Here is a 20,043-nt window from a genome sequence, read left to right on the forward strand (position 1 = left end):
ACAGGAAGGAAGATGATACTGTCAGATATTATTTACATAGACATGCACACACAAAATTTACACAGGGAGGGGGAGGATACTGTCAGATATTATTTACAAAGACATGCACTCACAAAATTTACACAGGAAGGGAGGGGACACTGTCAGATATTATTTACATAGACATGAACACACAAAATTTACACAGGGAGGGAGAGGATACTGTCAGATATTATTTACATAGACATGCACACACAAAATTTACACAGGAAGGAAGATGATACTGTCAGATATTATTTACATAGACATGCACACACAAAATTTACACAGGGAGGGGGAGGATACTGTCAGATATTATTTACATAGACATGCACACACAAAATTTACACAGGAAGGAAGATGATACTGTCAGATATTATTTACATAGACATGTACACACAAAATTTACACAGGGAGGGGGAGGATACTGTCAGATATTATTTACATAGACATGCACACACAAAATTTACACAGGAAGGAAGATGATACTGTCAGATATTATTTACATAGACATGCACACACAAAATTTACACAGGAAGGAAGATGATACTGTCAGATATTATTTACATAGACATGCACACACAAAATTTACACAGGGAGGGGGAGGATACTGTCAGATATTATTTACATAGACATGCACACACAAAATTTACACAGGAAGGAAGATGATACTGTCAGATATTATTTACATAGACATGTACACACAAAATTTACACAGGGAGGGGGAGGATACTGTCAGATATTATTTACATAGACATGCACACACAAAATTTACACAGGAAGGAAGATGATACTGTCAGATATTATTTACATAGACATGCACACACAAAATTTACACAGGAAGGAAGATGATACTGTCAGATATTATTTACATAGACATGCACACACAAAATTTACACAGGGAGGGGGAGGATACTGTCAGATATTATTTACATAGACATGCACACACAAAATTTACACAGGAAGGAAGATGATACTGTCAGATATTATTTACATAGACATGTACACACAAAATTTACACAGGAAGGGAGATGATACTGTCAGATATTATTTACATAGACATGAACACACAAAATTTACACAGGAAGGAAGATGATACTGTCAGATATTATTTACATAGACATGTACACACAAAATTTACACAGGAAGGGAGATGATACTGTCAGATATTATTTACATAGACATGAACACACAAAATTTACACAGGAAGGAAGATGATACTGTCAGATATTATTTACATAGACATGTACACACAAAATTTACACAGGAAGGGAGAGGACACTGTCAGATATTATTTACATAGACATGAACACACAAAATTTACACAGGAAGGGGGAGGATACTGTCAGATATTATTTACATAGACATGTACACACAAAATTTACACAGGAAGGGAGATGATACTGTCAGATATTATTTACATAGACATGAACACACAAAATTTACACAGGAAGGGAGAGGACACTGTCAGATATTATTTACATAGACATGTACACACAAAATTTACACAGGAAGGGGGAGGATACTGTCAGATATTATTTACATAGACATGCACACACAAAATTTACACAGGGAGGGGGAGGATACTGTCAGATATTATTTACATAGACATGCACACACAAAATTTACACAGGAAGGAAGATGATACTGTCAGATATTATTTACATAGACATGCACACACAAAATTTACACAGGAAGGAAGATGATACTGTCAGATATTATTTACATAGACATGCACACACAAAATTTACACAGGGAGGGGGAGGATACTGTCAGATATTATTTACATAGACATGCACACACAAAATTTACACAGGAAGGAAGATGATACTGTCAGATATTATTTACATAGACATGTACACACAAAATTTACACAGGGAGGGGGAGGATACTGTCAGATATTATTTACATAGACATGCACACACAAAATTTACACAGGAAGGAAGATGATACTGTCAGATATTATTTACATAGACATGCACACACAAAATTTACACAGGAAGGAAGATGATACTGTCAGATATTATTTACATAGACATGCACACACAAAATTTACACAGGGAGGGGGAGGATACTGTCAGATATTATTTACATAGACATGCACACACAAAATTTACACAGGAAGGAAGATGATACTGTCAGATATTATTTACATAGACATGTACACACAAAATTTACACAGGAAGGGAGATGATACTGTCAGATATTATTTACATAGACATGAACACACAAAATTTACACAGGAAGGAAGATGATACTGTCAGATATTATTTACATAGACATGTACACACAAAATTTACACAGGAAGGGAGATGATACTGTCAGATATTATTTACATAGACATGAACACACAAAATTTACACAGGAAGGAAGATGATACTGTCAGATATTATTTACATAGACATGTACACACAAAATTTACACAGGAAGGGAGAGGACACTGTCAGATATTATTTACATAGACATGAACACACAAAATTTACACAGGAAGGGGGAGGATACTGTCAGATATTATTTACATAGACATGTACACACAAAATTTACACAGGAAGGGAGATGATACTGTCAGATATTATTTACATAGACATGAACACACAAAATTTACACAGGAAGGGAGAGGACACTGTCAGATATTATTTACATAGACCGAAGGATCTTGCTGAAGTTATTTGGGGAATAGTACCTTAACCATCTAAAGATTAATTGCCATAAAATAAAAATACACCCCCCCCCCCTAAACCCCCCCCCCCCCTTCAACAGAAGTGTAAATTAAATAACCTGAAAACATCACGAGACTTAAGCGGTGTAATGGTAGTTTGAATATAAATTTTCAAACAAAAAATGTTTTATATAAAAGGAGGTATATGAGAGAGGGGAGGAAATCGACTCCTCCCATTTTCAACTTTAGTTTAAAAAGAAAGATATTTTTTTTAGGGGGTTGGGGGCATTTTTGTTAGGTTAGTGGTGGTACGCTTCACCGGAATAGTCATTAACCTTCCCAAGACTTATGCGAAACTGCATTGCAAAGGAGAACCATATCGGTTCAACAGTTAGCGAGATCTTTAAGTACACACATATAGACATCCTATTACTTGTATCTAAGGATTATAATTGTCAATTTAAGAAATAATACCAAATATAAACAAAGATCTGTAAGCCTCTACAAATCCCAAATAAAACTTCTTTTATAAATTAGGAAAAAATTACTTTTAGAAAAAGTTATTTGCACTCATGAACCCAGAGATAGGCAGGGAGTTGTAGTCCCCAATAGATTAATAAAAGCGTTTTATTATTCGTTGGCCAAAAAACTTTGGGGACTTAAATTAAATTTTTATTGGTTCATTCATGAAGTTAAGTGTCCAAACATTTAAACCATTAATAATAATCTACAGAAGGGATAAGTTTGTGTATCATCATTGGGGTTTTACACAAATTTTTCGGCCATTGTCCAATCTCTGGGAAAATATTCTCTCAAATTCCCCTTATTCAAATTCTGTCTATTTTAAATAGTGTGTAAAATTGAAGATTAATTTTACAATCATTATCCCCTCCCTGTTTTATCTGCACTTTCAAAAATGTTTTTTTTTTATTTATTTATTTGTTTGTACAAATATCCTTATACTAAAGTAACAGGATGTTTGTCTGTCTGTATGTCTGTCTGTGTGTCTGTCTTTGTGTCTGTCTGTGTGTACCGAAGGATCTCGCTAACCGCTGAACCGATCGGGTTCTCCTTAACAGGATAGATTCTCATATGTCCTGGGAAGGTTTTTAACTATTTTGGGGGAGGGTACTACCACCCTCCCAAAAGAAATGACAAAAAAATTGAAAATTTTCTTAAAATCTGAGAGACTTCAACGTAACATTCAGAGGTATCCGTAATATAAAGAATTATCGTAGACTTTAACAAACAAAAACATTTAAAGTGCCACTAGAGGCCTCTAGGGGCGTAGCCGCTAGTAAAGTTTAAAGGAAAATAAAGCAAAAGTATGACAAAAATTGTATACTAAAAAATATAACTATATACCTATGATTTGATTTACACTATAATTAAAAAATATTTTGCTGCAAGTTTATAATCGAAATAAAATGAAAATAAATACAATGGATTGATTTTCGTTTTATTGATTTATTTTAGTTCAGGTAAGGTAAGGTTATATTAGTTTTCAGGAAGCAAAACTGGTTTAGTTATAAACAAAAACTACCTCCATCCCCAAATTTCAGAAAAAAGAGAGGTTAGGGCTCATTAATAGACAGGCACTTTCATTGTTTTTCAATGGACGAACTTACGAGAGTATCTAACTTATAGAGTAGAGTCACTTCTAAAATGTAATACCTGGGGCAAGTTTCTGGAGAGCCTGCATCTGACACCAGTGGTTGCATGTCCAAATCCCCCAGTATACAGGCTACACGTACTTGTGGCATTTCTCCTAAAATTGGGTAAAAATAATGTAGTTTCATATTTATACAGCTTTTCACATGAACTTTTATATCAAAGAGATTGGGGATATTGGACTACAATCTTTACTAGTACCAAAAGTTTAAAAGCATGTTGTTAGCTTTAAAATACTCTTGGTATATTTATTAGATCTTTATTGGGATCATTGGGAATGTAAAATGTAGATCTATTTATTGTCCATTGTCTTATCCCTTTAGATAATTAGTAAGTACCAGAAAGAAAGTTTTGTTTGCTAATTATTGCTAAGCAATATAACTTTCCATCAGGGAGGGAGGGGACATTGGGCTGTTTACACTAGTCCCCAAAGTTTTACAATAACGTTTTCTTATTCGTTATCTTTATTGAATTTTGATTGTGGGTCCAAACGTTTCAACCACATAATTGTAATCTACAGAAAGAGTAGTTTTGTGAACCATCATTGGTGATGCTCATCAATTTATCGGCCATTGTCTTATCCCTGTAGATCCGTGAATTTCTATCCACACATAATTAAAACTATGTTGGTATTAGTTGTCTTTCAGCTTACAACACTTGGTTATCCTCAAGGGATCAGACAATAGAAAATAAATTTATGTTCACCCTCATTGATAAACAAGATTACCCCTCATGTACATTAAAATTATTTGTAAAAAAGTTTGAAAACTGCTAGTTTGGAATCCACCAATCAAAAATCAATAGAAGTAACTTAAGTTTTTTAGCCAAACAATAAGAAAACGTGGGAGAAACGTTATTTACTCGGCTGCTCTTCAATATATCAGGCTGATTTTTACATCAACATATCTAAAATAGTTGTTTATCGCATCAGGGCGAACAAAACTGATAATAATAAATAAATTTTATGACTTTTTAATGGAAAATTATCTGTAATTCGATGCTGTTTATCATTTTTTCCAGTACGGCTAAGAACCGGTTGCAAAGCAATACTGGAATATAGATTACTTGGTCTTTCATTTAAGGGTATGCTACAAAAGACTAATTCACATTTTTCTATTATTTTATGACAATAAACATCTGCTATATAACTGTCTTTGTCCGTTCGTCCATTTATAATTGTTAGTTCTTTGCTACTTATTGATGATGTCATCCTTGTTTTTTTCTATTTTGTAAAGTTATATGTCGATGACAAGTTATTCCCTTCTAGAATTATATATAAGAAAATATATGAAATATGAGTTCAATTTAAAATCCACCCAGCAAATAGATTATTTTATATTTCTGTAAACTAAACAGGGATCATAAGGGATAAGACAATGAAGATAAATTGATGTACATCCCAGCAAACTATCCCTTCTGTAGAATTGAATAACATTATTGGTTGAAAGGTGTGGACACTGCTAGTTGGAACCAACCAATCTCAATTCAACAAAAATAAATCGTTAGGTACCAGTATAATTTACAGTCAAATACTAAGCTCTTGGTATAAAGCATTTAAAAAAAAATTAAATCATAATCCTTAGAACTTGAATTAAATTGAATATGTCTTTTTTCTTCTCAATTGCTTTTTAAATGGCCGTGGAATTTCTTTTAACATTGTGATGAAAAGGGTGTTTAATCGCATCCACGTAAATGATTTTGAAAGCGTAACAATTCTTAAATCGTTATCAGAGAGTTTGCAGGCCCATGCCGATTATGTTAGCTTTTTGTCATTAGATCTTTTTAAATAGATATTTATTCGTAAATTTAGGGTTTAATGGGTGATTCAGAGGCTTATTAGGTACACTGTTTTACATGTTTTTATATTTGTATATAAGCAATTTTAAGCTAGGCTTCTTAAATATCTAGAATAATGTTAATCTATATCGACATTTTATTAGCCGAGATTTATAAATAATGTCATACTTGTTTTCTCTGTGTAAAAGACAAGCCTTTTTTTCGGACACAATTGAACACCGATAAAAAGTAGAATGCACAAAAAAGTTTTAAATCGGAGGATCCAACTTTTTTTTCAAGGTTCATTTTCACTATCACAATCACTCGAGTATACCAGGGAGGAAGAGGACATTGGAATATATAAATTATACTAGTACTCAAAGTTTTATATCCAGGTTATTTTATTCATTAGCTCAAAAATTTGATGTACTTTTATTGAATTTTAATTGGTTGGTTCAAAACATGCAGTGTATAAACAATTCAACCAATAATTAAAATTTACCAAAAGGGTAATTTTGTTTATCAACATAGGGAATATATAACAATTTATTATCCCTTGACAAATCTCTGCGACTATGCTATGTAAGGATGGTAACAAGAAAGTTTGGACATACTCAGCAAAGGAGGTGACATTGGACTTTAAACTACACTGGTACCCAAAATTTTATATCCAGGTTATTTTATTCGTTAGCACAAAAACTCTGTGTACTGGCTCATTATTTACGAAAAAAACATTTTTCTGCATGAGGTCTCAGATTTTGATAAAAACTTCCAGTCCCCTTCATTTGGTCATAAAACTAAGGGCTGGGTGATTTTTAACCTTTTTAATCCATTTAAAGTCCGATTTTTTGCGCATTTTCTCACTGTGGTGTTTTCACAATGAAAAAAAACATTTTTTTATGATTTTCAAGTTTAAAATGTTTACATTATATTTCAACTTACATACATGTTTTATATATCAAATTAATCCCCCAGATGGGTACAATATAGAATTTGTCTTTAAAATCACAAAAATCATGAATTACAGGGTGTCCCAAGAAAAATGTCAAAACAGGTATTTAAACTTTTGACACTGTGAGGAAACGTATTTTGCCAATTTCTTGCCTTGAGAGTAAATATCATCCATTTTACAACACATATAAAGTAAATTTGGCGTGGGCACTCCATATTTGGACACCTGAGAAATTTTTGAAACACCCTGTAAAAGTGATTTTTGCGTCTGTAGAGCTAAAATTGGTCCAAATTGATTATTTTCTTCAAATTAACATACAAAGTATCTAAGTATGTTAGGCCATAGTGTTTTCTGACCAGATTACAATTTTTATATTTTTTGGACACCCTGTATTTTCAAAAAAATGAGAAAATTTTTTTTTGTTTTTTAATTCTTTTTTTGTTTTTTTAAGTTACCTAAAACAGTCATATAGATACAGATTTTGACTAATAACAATAATATTTGCCTATTTTACAAATTTACACACTTTTGGGACACCCTGTGCATGTTTTTGAAAAATGGTGGTTTTTGCCCCTTTTTGGGGGGAAGGAGTCGTTTTAGGACCAGAGACTATTTCTTCATTTTTGCACAACTTTTCAAGGCACATAATTTGTTATTTATACATCAACCGCCTCCAGCGAACCGTTTTGCCGTTATTCACCGCCAAAGGCGGAATTTTGACCTTTTTTACCGTTCTCGAGGTTTTAACGAGCATTTTTGGTAAGAAGGCGTTGATTTATCAAGATCACTCTTAAATACTTTTATTTAGGCAATTTGATTTACTAAATTTTATGTGAAGTAAAATTTTTTGTATATCCAACCCATTTTTGTCAAAAGGAATTTTAAATGGACGTGATTTATGTTTCTTTTATTACTAATGTTATATCAATTATTAATATTATATTCACTTCATTCACTTGTTTTAACAATTGAAATCCATCTTGATGAAACGGTTAGATGCACAAAAATTTTTACTTCACATGAAATTTAATAAATAAAATTGCCTAAATAAAAGTATTTCAGAGTGATCTTGATAAATCAACGCCTTCTTATTTAATTAATTATTGAATTGATATTGGTTTGTTACAACTAGCAGTGTCCTTCACACCTTTCAACAAATAATGTTGGGATGTACATCTATTTATCTCCATTGTCTTATCCTGTAAGATTCCTGTTTGGTATACAGAAATATAAAATAATTTATTTGCTGGGTGGATTTTAAATTGAACTCATATTTCATATATTTTCTTATTTATATAATTCTAGAACACTGTTCCACCCTCTCAGATGTAAGAACTTTATTTTAGTGTTAGGCCGAAATGACTTAGCAATTTATCAACATGGGGAATCTAGAGATAGGAGACATTAGGTACTGAAAATTTCACAAACATTGTTCTCTCATTTGTTGGCTAAACACTTTGGGTACTTTTTACCTTTTATTTTAATTCACACAAAGAGAAGAGGGACAATGGAATTAAAATTATACTAATGCTCAAAACTTTAAAAAGCATATTTTAATCATTATTAAGCTCGAAGAACAATTGTTGCGCGGGACAGCGGAAAGAGTCATGTGTGACGTCATAAAAATGCGTCTTAAAAGGAAGGATGAGAGAAAAAGTGGAAAAGGGAACCCCTAAAAAATAGATGAATAATAGACGTATTTTTATAACGTCACACATGACACTTTCCGCTGTCCCGTGTTGCACCATTGTTTCATGTTTCTGTAATGTGAATAATAATATAATATATCAATTATATTATTAATTAATATTGTTAATGAATATTCTGACCTAATTATTTCTGGCATAAATATGCGGATATAAGCACAATATTATATTTGGTACATTGTTGATTCACTAAAATCATTTATCGCATCGTATCATAAACAACTTTTAGCGAATCAACACTCGTTTTTTTTAGCCCCTTAGCCCCGATATGCCGACGACTGCACTGCCTAACAAAACTGTCTTTTTAATTGCCTAAAACTAAACTCAAACTAACCGTATACATAGATTCAAAGACGTCAAAGCTATTACTTTAATGAGGAGGGGGGGGGGGGGGAACAAAAGCTCAATAATATAAATTTTTTTTTGTTTTTTTTTTTTTTGGGGGGGGGTCATTAACTTAGGAGGTAATTATCCCGTCCAAAAAACATTTAGGGGGGGGGGGGTTAAAAACCTAAATATTTGGTTATAATTGACGAAAGGCCAGACAAACAGATAGACGGACAGGCAGACAATCGGACTAATAGGCAATTAAACAAACAGATTAGGCAGATGGCAGTGATCTAAAGGTTAATACTATGACCGATAAATTGATGTATATCCCAAATGATGATACACAAAATTTCCCCTTCTGTAGATTACAATTAGTGGTTGAAACGTGTGAACACTTAACTAAAGTAACCAACAAAATAATTACTAAAACAAGAAAGGAGTACATAATGAATAACTATTATCTGAGTACCCATTTTTAGCCTAAACAGAAAAAATATAAAATTTTAAAATAATAATTTAAAATTTCAATTTTGGGATGGACAAGTCCATTATTTTGTCCAACCTTCCCCAAGATTAATTATGTGATACAAACTTCAGTTCAAACTTTTTTTTTGCCACACCAATAGATTTAAAATCCTAGATGGGCTGTAAGGTGAAGCTCTGCAAAGTGTCCGAAAAATGAGCCGTGTGACGTCATAAAAATGAGGGATGAGTGGGAAAAGACACTCCTTAAAAAGAGATGGTTCTATTGACGTCACACGTCTAATTTTTTTCAGATTTGTAGAGCTTCCTGTCAGGTACAATAAACCGTCAAACTTAAAAAGGAATTTCTATGTAGTTTTTGTTTATTATCATTAGGGATGTATCTCAATTTATTGGCCATTGTCTTTTCCCTTTAGATCCCTAATTTATAGCAGACTAATGTTATAAGGATAAAAATTATGCCCTTACATACCAAAATATCTGAACGTTACAACTTCCAACCAATAATATGGCTGGATTGTTCTGTTTCTTATTGATTTGTTTACTGAGTATGGATCTATATGTATTATATTTTTGCCACATACCACCAACAAGAAAGAAAAGATCAAACGAAGTGCAAAGTAAAAGTGGTGGTCGCCTCCACACATTTTCCAATTTTGTACAGTACTTTTAACAGTAAAAGTGTACAGTATTTTAAACAGTATACTGTATAAAACTTAGTTTAACTATTTATTATGAGAAAATGATTGGTTGGTTTACTCTAGCAGTGCCTAATCAATTATCTAAATCTACATTAGGCGTGATTTTGTTTTCATTATTGAGGATGTACATCAATGTATCGTCCATTGTCTTATTCCTTAAGATCCCTGCCAACTAATTTGTGAATTGGACAAATTGAATGTATTTCTAGAAACAAAAAAAAATCCAAAAGTTAAAGCTGTACAATAATCCAAACAAAGATTTGTTGTGCCAAAAAGTTTGAGAAGGACTACTTCTATATCGGGGGCTGAAAAGTAGCAGCATTTACAGCTTATGCGCTATTGACCCACTTCTAGCTTTTGCACATACAAACCCTTATACTATACAAGGAAACATCCATACAAGCAAAGATTTACAAATAAGACGGTCAGACAAACGAACATTTACTTGATTTTAAAATCATTTTTTTTCAAATCAGACTTTTTTCATGGAAAAATATACATAAATCATTTGATGCAAAAGTCAAATGTTACTTTCCCTTAAAGTGCCTAGCGAGCAGAGAAACAACCCCTCTTACTTTAAAGAAGAACAAAATGCCATAACCCTGCGATGTTACGCTCTACCTAATATAGCCTAAGATAACAATTAGAACCAAAGAAAAATAACACCTTCCTTATTTTTGATTTATAATAAATAATCTAAAAATGATTTTTTAAAAGCGAAGAGATTTTCTATAATAAGGATAGGTCCTTCTGATCTAACAGTCTGCAAGTGGTACTATTAGTACTTATTTTAGAGCTTCGCTGGGATAGATGTTGCCATTTAATTTTCTCGTATTCATTTGAATCCCATGGATAGGAACCGGTTCTTATCCATACGAAAAAAATATGTCTAGCATCGTATTATATCCAGCTTTCTACGAATATAAAAATGTACAATCATAAGATTAAAATTAGTTTTTTTTTAGCCCCGAGGTGCCGAAGGCACCGGCCGAATTCTATATCCGTGGAAAGCCGTTTATAATACGATGCTAGACATACATTTGGCACTAAGATCAGTTTTTTAAAAAATGAAGCTTACCTCGGGTCCACTAGGCTTAGCTGTATCGTCTCTTCTTCCTAAAACAAATAAAAACATCAGTATTTTTTTTACTTGTGTTGAGATTTTATTTTATTTATTTGTTTGTCTGTTAAGATATCTTTAATCAGTTAACCAACTGCATTCTCCATTTCAAGAAAGCTTTAAAAAGGTCCAGGGATGGTTTTATCCTATTTACTGCTACTTCTTCCTTATCTAATACAATGGAGTAGGAAAATAAAATAAAATATAAACTTTTGTTTCATGCCAGGGATTTAAAGGGATAAGATAATTGACAATAAATTGATGCACAACCTCAATGATGATAGACTAAATTACCCCTTATTCAGATTAATGCAATCGGTTAAAATGTTTGAACACTAAACTTATATAACCAATCAATCAAAACCTTATAAAGATACCCAAACTTTGAGCCAACAAACAAATAAACGTGATTTTGAAATTTTGGTACCTAGTGTAATAAATTTTGAGTTGAATATCCCCTCCCTCCCTGCTACACACACACATATACTTGAATTATGTTTGAACTATATTTGGATGATCGACCCACTCCCCCCAAGTTTTGTTTTTGTTTCAACAAGGCCATAAGTCCTAATGTGCTTGAAACGTTGAGCTGTCCCAAGTGGTCATCCTATTCTAATATGTATAATAGTAAAGTTTTTTTGCCTGAAGCTTAAGATCTGCACTGTTTGAATTCTCTTTTTGGGAAGCTTTACTTAGGTCCCAGGATGGTTTGAGGCTGTTTTATTTTTAAATTTCTTTCTTTGGGTGGTTTTAGGCTGCTTTTAAGCCAATTTCAAACCGCTTAAAATACAGATCCCATAAAATATTGGCGCAGCCGCTAGTACACAATAATTAAGATTAAGAGAGAAAGAAATATATGAAAAAGCCTCACATAACCAGCAATTTCAAAATTAGTAAGTTATAACTAAAGTAATAAAGGACGGAGAGGGGGGGGGGGTTGATTCAATGGCTGAATAAAGAATAAATCAAAATCTTTTGATTTCCATTTCAAGAATTTATTATTTTATTTCTAGCAAAGCTTTAGACAGAAAGGGAGGGGGCTGTTTGTTACACTAGTCCTTAAAGTTTTATGATAACATTTTCTTATTAGTTGACTTAACAATTTTGGGGTCTTTTTATTGAAGTTTGATTGGTTGTTTCTTTAGTTTACTGGAGATGTACATCATTCATCGCCATTGTCTTCAGGGGCGTCCAAGATTTTTTTTTTTTTTGGGGGGGGGGGGTAATCGCCCCATTACCCCCCCCCCTTTGGACGTCTATGATTGTCTTATCCCATTAGAATTCTGCATTTAGGCAATTATTACAAAGAAGCAAATATTGTTCTTATTGATGCTATGGCAGGAGTGTGACTTAACCAGTGGAAATAGAGAAATGCATTGGCCTACAAACAGTCTAATTAAATATAAGTGACACAACGGACTTGTTTTACCTACATCTTAAAGAAAAAAACAAGGATGACAACATCCATAAGTAACATATCACACAAAAAAAAACATGGGATAGAAAACGTACAAAATTAGTTAGAGGGCCGATTTTCAGTTGTCATCTATAATACAAAGTAGAACGATGTCTGTCTGTCCGTCTGTCCGTCTGTCAATCCGTCTGTCTGTCTGTCCCTTAAGATCTCAGTAACCACTGAACCGATCGGATTCTACTCTTCAGGGTATCTACCTATTGGTCCTGTGGTGGTTTTAAGCTATTTTCTTGAGGGTGGGACACCCCCAAACCCCCCAAAAACCAAAAAATCCCCCCCATTTTTTTTTTTTTTTGCTGAAGATTTCCTTTGTCCGTTATTTGAAGGAGATTTCCATGGTCCTTTATGTTTTTCGCCCTAATTTTTTTTTATCACCTCTTGGGGCAAAGCCCCTAGAGGCTAGGGGCGAAGCCGCTAGTAACTGAAAAAGAAAGAGGTTATGCAAAGAAAAGGAAGAAAATCAACAAACTTTTAAAATGAAGAATTATGTCTTTAGAAGCATTTCCCAATGGTGTTTCAGACGGACTGACTGACGAACAGAACAAGTGAATTATATGTGGAATAGCTTCGCTACTAAAAAGAAAAGGGGATGGGAAGGGAAAATGTAAAAATATTTTGATGTAAGAAAAAGCCCAAGGGATTTTTTTCTCCAGAATGGGGATAAATTGAAGAGAAACAAGGATGACAACATCCATAAAAGCGAAGCACTGAAACGGTAGGACAAACGGACATTAACACTTGTATAGTGTTAGAACTTAATAATCATAATATAAATTTATAAGAGTCAAAGCAAAATTGTAAGTAAATTTGTTGTAAAACTGCTTGATACAGGATAATTTTTATGGAAGTACTTACATTTTTAGGACTTGATTATAGAGTTGCTTCGCTTATTACATTATACTTTGTTGTCCCAGGAATCAATATACCAAAAATCAGATCAATCCGATGATTTGATCACATAAAAATTTGTTGTTTAAAAAGTAAAAAAATTAACATGTTTAAAATGGACGTACGGACATTTTGGTAATGATTATAGAGGTTCTACGCTTTCTAAATCGTACCTAACTACTAAAAGAATCACCATGCAAAATTTGATACGATAGGACAATTCTAACATGCCTAAATTAACGGAAAAAGCTATCCGTTACGGACGTACGGACGGACCGACCCTAATTATAGAAAAGCTTCGCTTTTAAAAAGGACATGATAAGTAGGTATAAAATATCAACAAACTTATGCTTATGGTTTGCATTAATATATTTTTGAACCATTTATTTATCTGTCAGGTCTATTAATTAAAAAACTAGAGTGGTAATTTTGTCTTCTATCATTTGGGATGTATCTCAATTTATATACTATTGTCTTATACCTTTAGATCCCTGTGCAAAATAGGGTTTAAAAATGAAAATTACTCTCTCTCTCCCTCTCTTTAATCTCCCTATACCTTTTATTTCCATTACAGAGTTCAAAAGAAAATTGAGAGAATACATTATTATTTATACATTATACAGTTACGAAAATTGAAAACATGTTACCATTTTTTTCACAAAAGTTAACTTCATAAAATCTTTTTTTTTAGATCCCGATGGTTCGATGCTATTTTTTTCTTATCTAAAGTTTAGGAAAAGTTTCAGGATTTCTTGCGAATCATGGAAAGAAAACAAAGTAGCGGTGTCGTCGTACTTTCATAGTATCTTTTCTTCTATTTCTAGGCCCTTCGGGGTACTCTAACCCTGCTGGCCAATCATTAATGTTAACCTAACCTTATAAAACCTAACAAAAGCTACTGTGAAAATACGACGAAACCCAAAACTTCGTTTTTTTTTCCATGATCATATCTTTCCCCCCATCCCCTTTTTTTATAAAGTGGGACAGCTCCTAGTGTACAAATAAAATAAATTGCCAAAAGTCAGATAGGTCAGTATATTTGCAAGTAAATTTGCTTATCAAAACTTAATAAAAAAAAACTATATGTAATTTTTAGAAGTATCTATAAATTTAGGATATCCTTAATTAATTCTATCTAATATTTAAGACAACAAAAATTATTTATTGCATCGTAATATAGACAGCTTTCCGCAGATATTACAATGAACAATTACAGTTTTTTGTTTACCGAAGTCACGGGCTAACAAAACTGATATTAATTTAATGATTTTTATTTTAAAGATCGTGGAATTTTGTCTGTAATACGATGCTATAAATGATTTTTCAGTATGGCTGAGAACCGGTTCTAAAACAGATTATATTAATCGTTTTCGAAGCCACATTGGAAAGTAATCTAAAGTTGACTGACTGTGCACTAGCCCTGTCCAAAATGACCTTACTGGTTAAATGAATGAGAACTAATAGAATTTGATGTTCTTGCATCAACCTTTACAAACTAAACATGGTTCTAGGGTTTTTGTATTTTACATAATTACAGTAAATATGCATCTTTAGATAAAGCAGTGCTTTGCCTCAAAGTGTCAATCGAGCACTTAACCTCCCCTTCCTTTCTTTTTAAATAACAAGAAAATGAATGAGGGGATGAGTACTTTTTTCCTGTGGTTCCCTAACCCTGCTCTATCGCTGCAACTATAGCTTTACTAAACCTAACCTAAAATTATAACAGGCAAATCAAAACCTCTCTGCCCCATTTCATATTAGTCCAATAAAGCAGGGTTATAAAGGGCAAAATTACCCCTTCTGTATATTACAATAAGTGGTAAAAACGTTTGGACACTTACCTAATGAACCAACAAACCAAAATTCAATAAAAATTCCCAAAGTTGTTCAGACAACAAATAAAACTTTTTACAAAACTTTGGTGCCGAATATCCCCACCCTCCATGCCAATAAAGGGATTGATCGTCTTTACATTCTATATTTATTGTCAAATGTGTATGTGATGTGACTAAAAGAAAACTGGATGTCCGCAGGAACTATATACCATATCAGGCTGTAATGTGACAAGGTCTGTGAGTCCAGGTAATCGAGGAATTTGGAATCATAAGCAAAATTCACCAAATTTTTAATAGTAGCAAAGGTGATCTATAAAACCTTCCGTTTGTGTGTAAGGACGTTAATTTATCAGCTGCTATTAAAGATACATAGCTTAAAATTTTGTTAAAGGATCCCTGTACAGTGTATAAATGAGCATCAAACATATAATTAACTTGGTCGTCTGTCTGTTAGTCATGCTGTAAAAGACATATTTGTCTAATATATATATATTACAAAAAAAATGTTTTCTTTATAAAGAGGGTAATTTTTTGCTTAATTCCAGAAGGTTTGGGTGTTGGGTTGTAGTCAAATGCTCTTATTAAGTCAAACTGTTATTAGTTATGGGCCATATATTATAACATTTGAATATGATTAAAGACACTTTGACTAAATAATAGCATTTGACTACAACCTAAATATACGAACACAGTAATAGTGTCTGACTGATTATGACGTAACAAAAAAAAAATAGCCAATGAGAGGCCACTGTAAATTTTACCATCGGTCAATAACGGCCTCTCATTGGCTATTTTTTTTTGTTACGTCATAATCAGTCAGACACTATTACTGTGTTCTAAATATACGGATTCCTGCGAAAAAAAATTACCCTTTTTATGAGTCTCATTCTTTTTCAAATCTCCCTCTCTCTTTTTATGACCACTGAACAACTGCTCTATACCTCACTTTGTCTCTTTATCTTTCAAAGATTTTTACTGCTGTACTACTTCTGAATAAATATCAAGCTTTTATTAAAAGCTAATTCCCATCATTTCTGAGAAAGGGTGTGTGTGTCTGTGTGTGTGAGTGTAGATTCTTAAATGCACAGGAATTTTCTATTAGATTGAGATTGACTCAATTTCAAATTGGTAGCAAAATTTACTTAAATTTTCATGGACAAATTTTACACAATTGTATAAAAGAGGAAATATTTGATTTTACTGTATTTATCAGAGAGAGAGGTACAATTGGCTGATTATTACACTAGTCCCCAAAGTTATAAAATGACGTTTTCTTGTTGCATTAACAACTTTGGGGACTTTTACTAAATTATGATTGGTTGGTTTATTAAGTTGAGTGTTTAAACGTTTTAATAATTTCAATCTACAGAAGGGGTAATTTTATGTGTCATCACTAGGAATGTACATCAAAATTGTCGGCCATTGTCTTATCCCTTTAGATCCCTGGTTTATATACAATGTTTTATTTTACTATACATAATCAAAGATCTTGAAGGATATTGATATACAATCCTAATAATGATAAACAAAACTACCCCTACAATACATTAAAGATATGGGTAGTAGTTTTGACACAACATGTTTACAACTAGGTCTAGAAAATCAAATTTACAAAAATACCCAGTTCTAAAAATTAAGATATTTTTTTTTAACTTTGGTACAAGTGTAATTTACAGTCCAATGTCCCCTCCCTCCATGATTGGTTTAGATATTTATTCGATCATATATAGTATCTGTAAAACCAAATAATTTATTTGAAAAGAAGTATTATATCTAACAAAAGGAATTATATGATAATTTAGAGTCAAATTTTAGACAGTACATACAGTATACAGTACAAAAAAGTTTAAATTAAATGGTTTGTTTTCTAAAATGCATAAATAATATTTTGAAAATCAAGTATTTATATAACTTCTAGAAGCCATTATTTAAATGGTTATTGGCCCTTAAACTCTTACTACATTATCTGTGTAATTTGCAAAGATCTTACTTAAGGGATAAGACAATAGATGATAAATTTGTATAAAACTTTAGGATGGATAACAAAATCGCTTCTTATGTACTCAAAGTTTTGGTAAAAACTTTGAGTACCAGTGTAATTTACAGTCCAATGATCCAACCCTCCCAGTAAGTTTGCTAGTTCTGCGTACGTGAGATCAAATTCAGGTGTGTGTGAGTGTGTGTATGTGTGTGTGTGTGTGTGTATGTATGTGTATGTGTGTGTGTGTGGGTGTGTGTGTGTGTGTGCAGCCTTCCTTAGGGAGTGTGCTGTGAACCTAAGTTGATCTAACATTTTACTCAAAACTTTGCTAAAACTAGTGAATCTAAAATGGATGTAGAATATGTGGATATTATGAAAAGGTTGCTAAAATGGTTCTTATTTATTGGCCTGTTCGTTAAACCACCAGGAGGGTAGAGGATGGGGCAAAAGGGTGGATAAAGGGTATTGTTATATTAGCCAGCTGGAAGTAGCATATTATCAGTGTATGCGAGAATATCTCACAATATCCACATATACTATATCCATTGTATCAATCCAACAGACTTATTTCAAACATTTGTACAGTGTTTGAAATGTATTTTGATCAAGTTGCCATGAGAAAACAATTTTGACTAAATGAGGGGTAGACTGTAATCCTCAATGGACTAACAACTGGCATTTGAAAGGATAGGACAATGAACAATTGATTAAGCTGGATCTCCAATATTAGAGTAAAACACTAGAGGGAGAAAGGATTAAGGAACTGTATCTCCCCATCGCAACCGCCTTGTGCAACCTTTCTATAGGGTCAATGAAAATCAACCAATGGTGTTGCTTATATTATCACAGCCAAGTAGCAGAAAATAATTTAGAAGCAGACGAAAGAGGTCTTTAAAAAAGAAAGGGAGGTAGTTGTCTGTATATACATCTATACTATAGACCTGTTTCTCCAATGTAGAATTAGATTATTGGTATTTACTACTTTGGAACCAACAACAATTTTAAAGTTTTTAGTCGTTGAGCTAAAATTTAGATGACGTGGTTATTAAACTTTTGGTGCCAGTAAATTTGAATTTAATTGTCCCCTCCCTCCCTGCCACAATCAGGCCAGAAGTTTTTTTCATGTCATTCAGGTGAAGACTTAATATGATATATATGATATACAAAATTTGTGCAAGATGTAATTAATCCTTTGGCTACAACCAATATTTAATATTGAATCCTGCATTCCTAATTTAAAAGTATTTGATAAAATTTTATTTATTTGATATTGAACCAAAACTTTTTAATAAACAGTTAAATTAATTAATTAAAGAATAGAACTTTAAATTTTTAAGGAATTCAAATCAATGAACGATATTATATGAATAAAACATACATGTTCTTTCGTAACTATTTCACCTAAATCATCAGAAAATACTTTTGTGATATGCTGTAATTTTTAAATTAAGTCGATTGAATATAAAATTGGTCCTTTTGTATGCAACTTAATTTTTGGATGCAATTTTTCATAAGGTTAAAGGTGCCTCTTTTTTTTATAAATGTAACATTTTTTCAAAGCAAAGCTTCTTTTCAATTTATTTATGTTGGTTCAACTTTCATTTTTATCCTAAACTAAGTAACATGGGATTATAGTTATAAGTATTTTTTTAAACTTCCAAATAATATTGACTATGAAATACTTTATGTTCTAAATTATTTCATTTTCGTTTGTCTAACAGTCTTGTTTTACAATTAAGGTGGGGTTGAATAATTGACCAAATAAAATACACAGGAAATTACACACTTTTGATTTTAGTTTCAGTTGCATTTCCTGGGACCTTTCAATATTCCTTTAATTTCAACATTAAAGGAGATTTGGCCACTGGAGAATTGGTAAGGTCGCCTAGGGTATTTTATATCAGGTTAAAGTGGGAGGAATTTTAGAAAGATTTTGTAAGGAATACTGTTCAAAAGTAATCAAAAGAATTAAATACAATTTGGAATAAAGATTTCTAGGACTTTAATAAGCGAAGTATCTCTCCAAGTCCTAAAAATGTATGTTCTTAAACCTCATCCTGTACTTAAGCAATTTTGTTACAAATCTAAATCAAATTTGTGGATGTTGTCATCCTTGTTTAACTATCAGTACATCGAATACAAAAAAGGAACTATGCACATATGGAAAAGATTTGCAAAGCGTCGCTCTTTTAATCAGATTAGAAACTAAAAAGCAAAGTAGAGCTACTTTGTAGTCAAATGTAATAAAAAGGTTAATTCTCTTTTTATTGTTATTGGACATTCCTTAAATTTAAAAATATATGAAATTAAGTAATTATGATTATCTAGGTGTTTAAAGGTTTGTTATCTTTTTTGTCTGTAAAAAAAAACATTGAAGCTTATATTTTCTTGTGGAAATAGAAATCTCCCTCCTACCTTCAGAGAACCATATCGGTCCAGCGGTTAGTAA

General features: G+C 32.3%; 1 protein-coding gene across 1 annotated transcript in view; it reads right to left on the bottom strand.

Moving 5' to 3' along the window:
- Positions 1-20,043, bottom strand: part of LOC145303807 (uncharacterized) — a 105,372-nt gene that overhangs the window by 73,809 nt on the left and 11,520 nt on the right. Inside the window, exons 6-7 of the mRNA XM_080145427.1 lie at positions 11,375-11,412; positions 4,352-4,445 (exon numbers count right to left, since the gene is read on the bottom strand). Coding sequence (XP_080001553.1) covers positions 4,352-4,445; positions 11,375-11,412 — 132 coding nt within the window. The remainder of the gene's footprint in view (positions 1-4,351; positions 4,446-11,374; positions 11,413-20,043) is intronic.

The sequence above is a fragment of the Acartia tonsa genome, chromosome 13 (assembly GCF_053477335.1).
Source record: "Acartia tonsa isolate MP-2025a chromosome 13, ASM5347733v1, whole genome shotgun sequence".
Lineage (NCBI taxonomy): Eukaryota > Metazoa > Arthropoda > Copepoda > Calanoida > Acartiidae > Acartia > Acartia tonsa.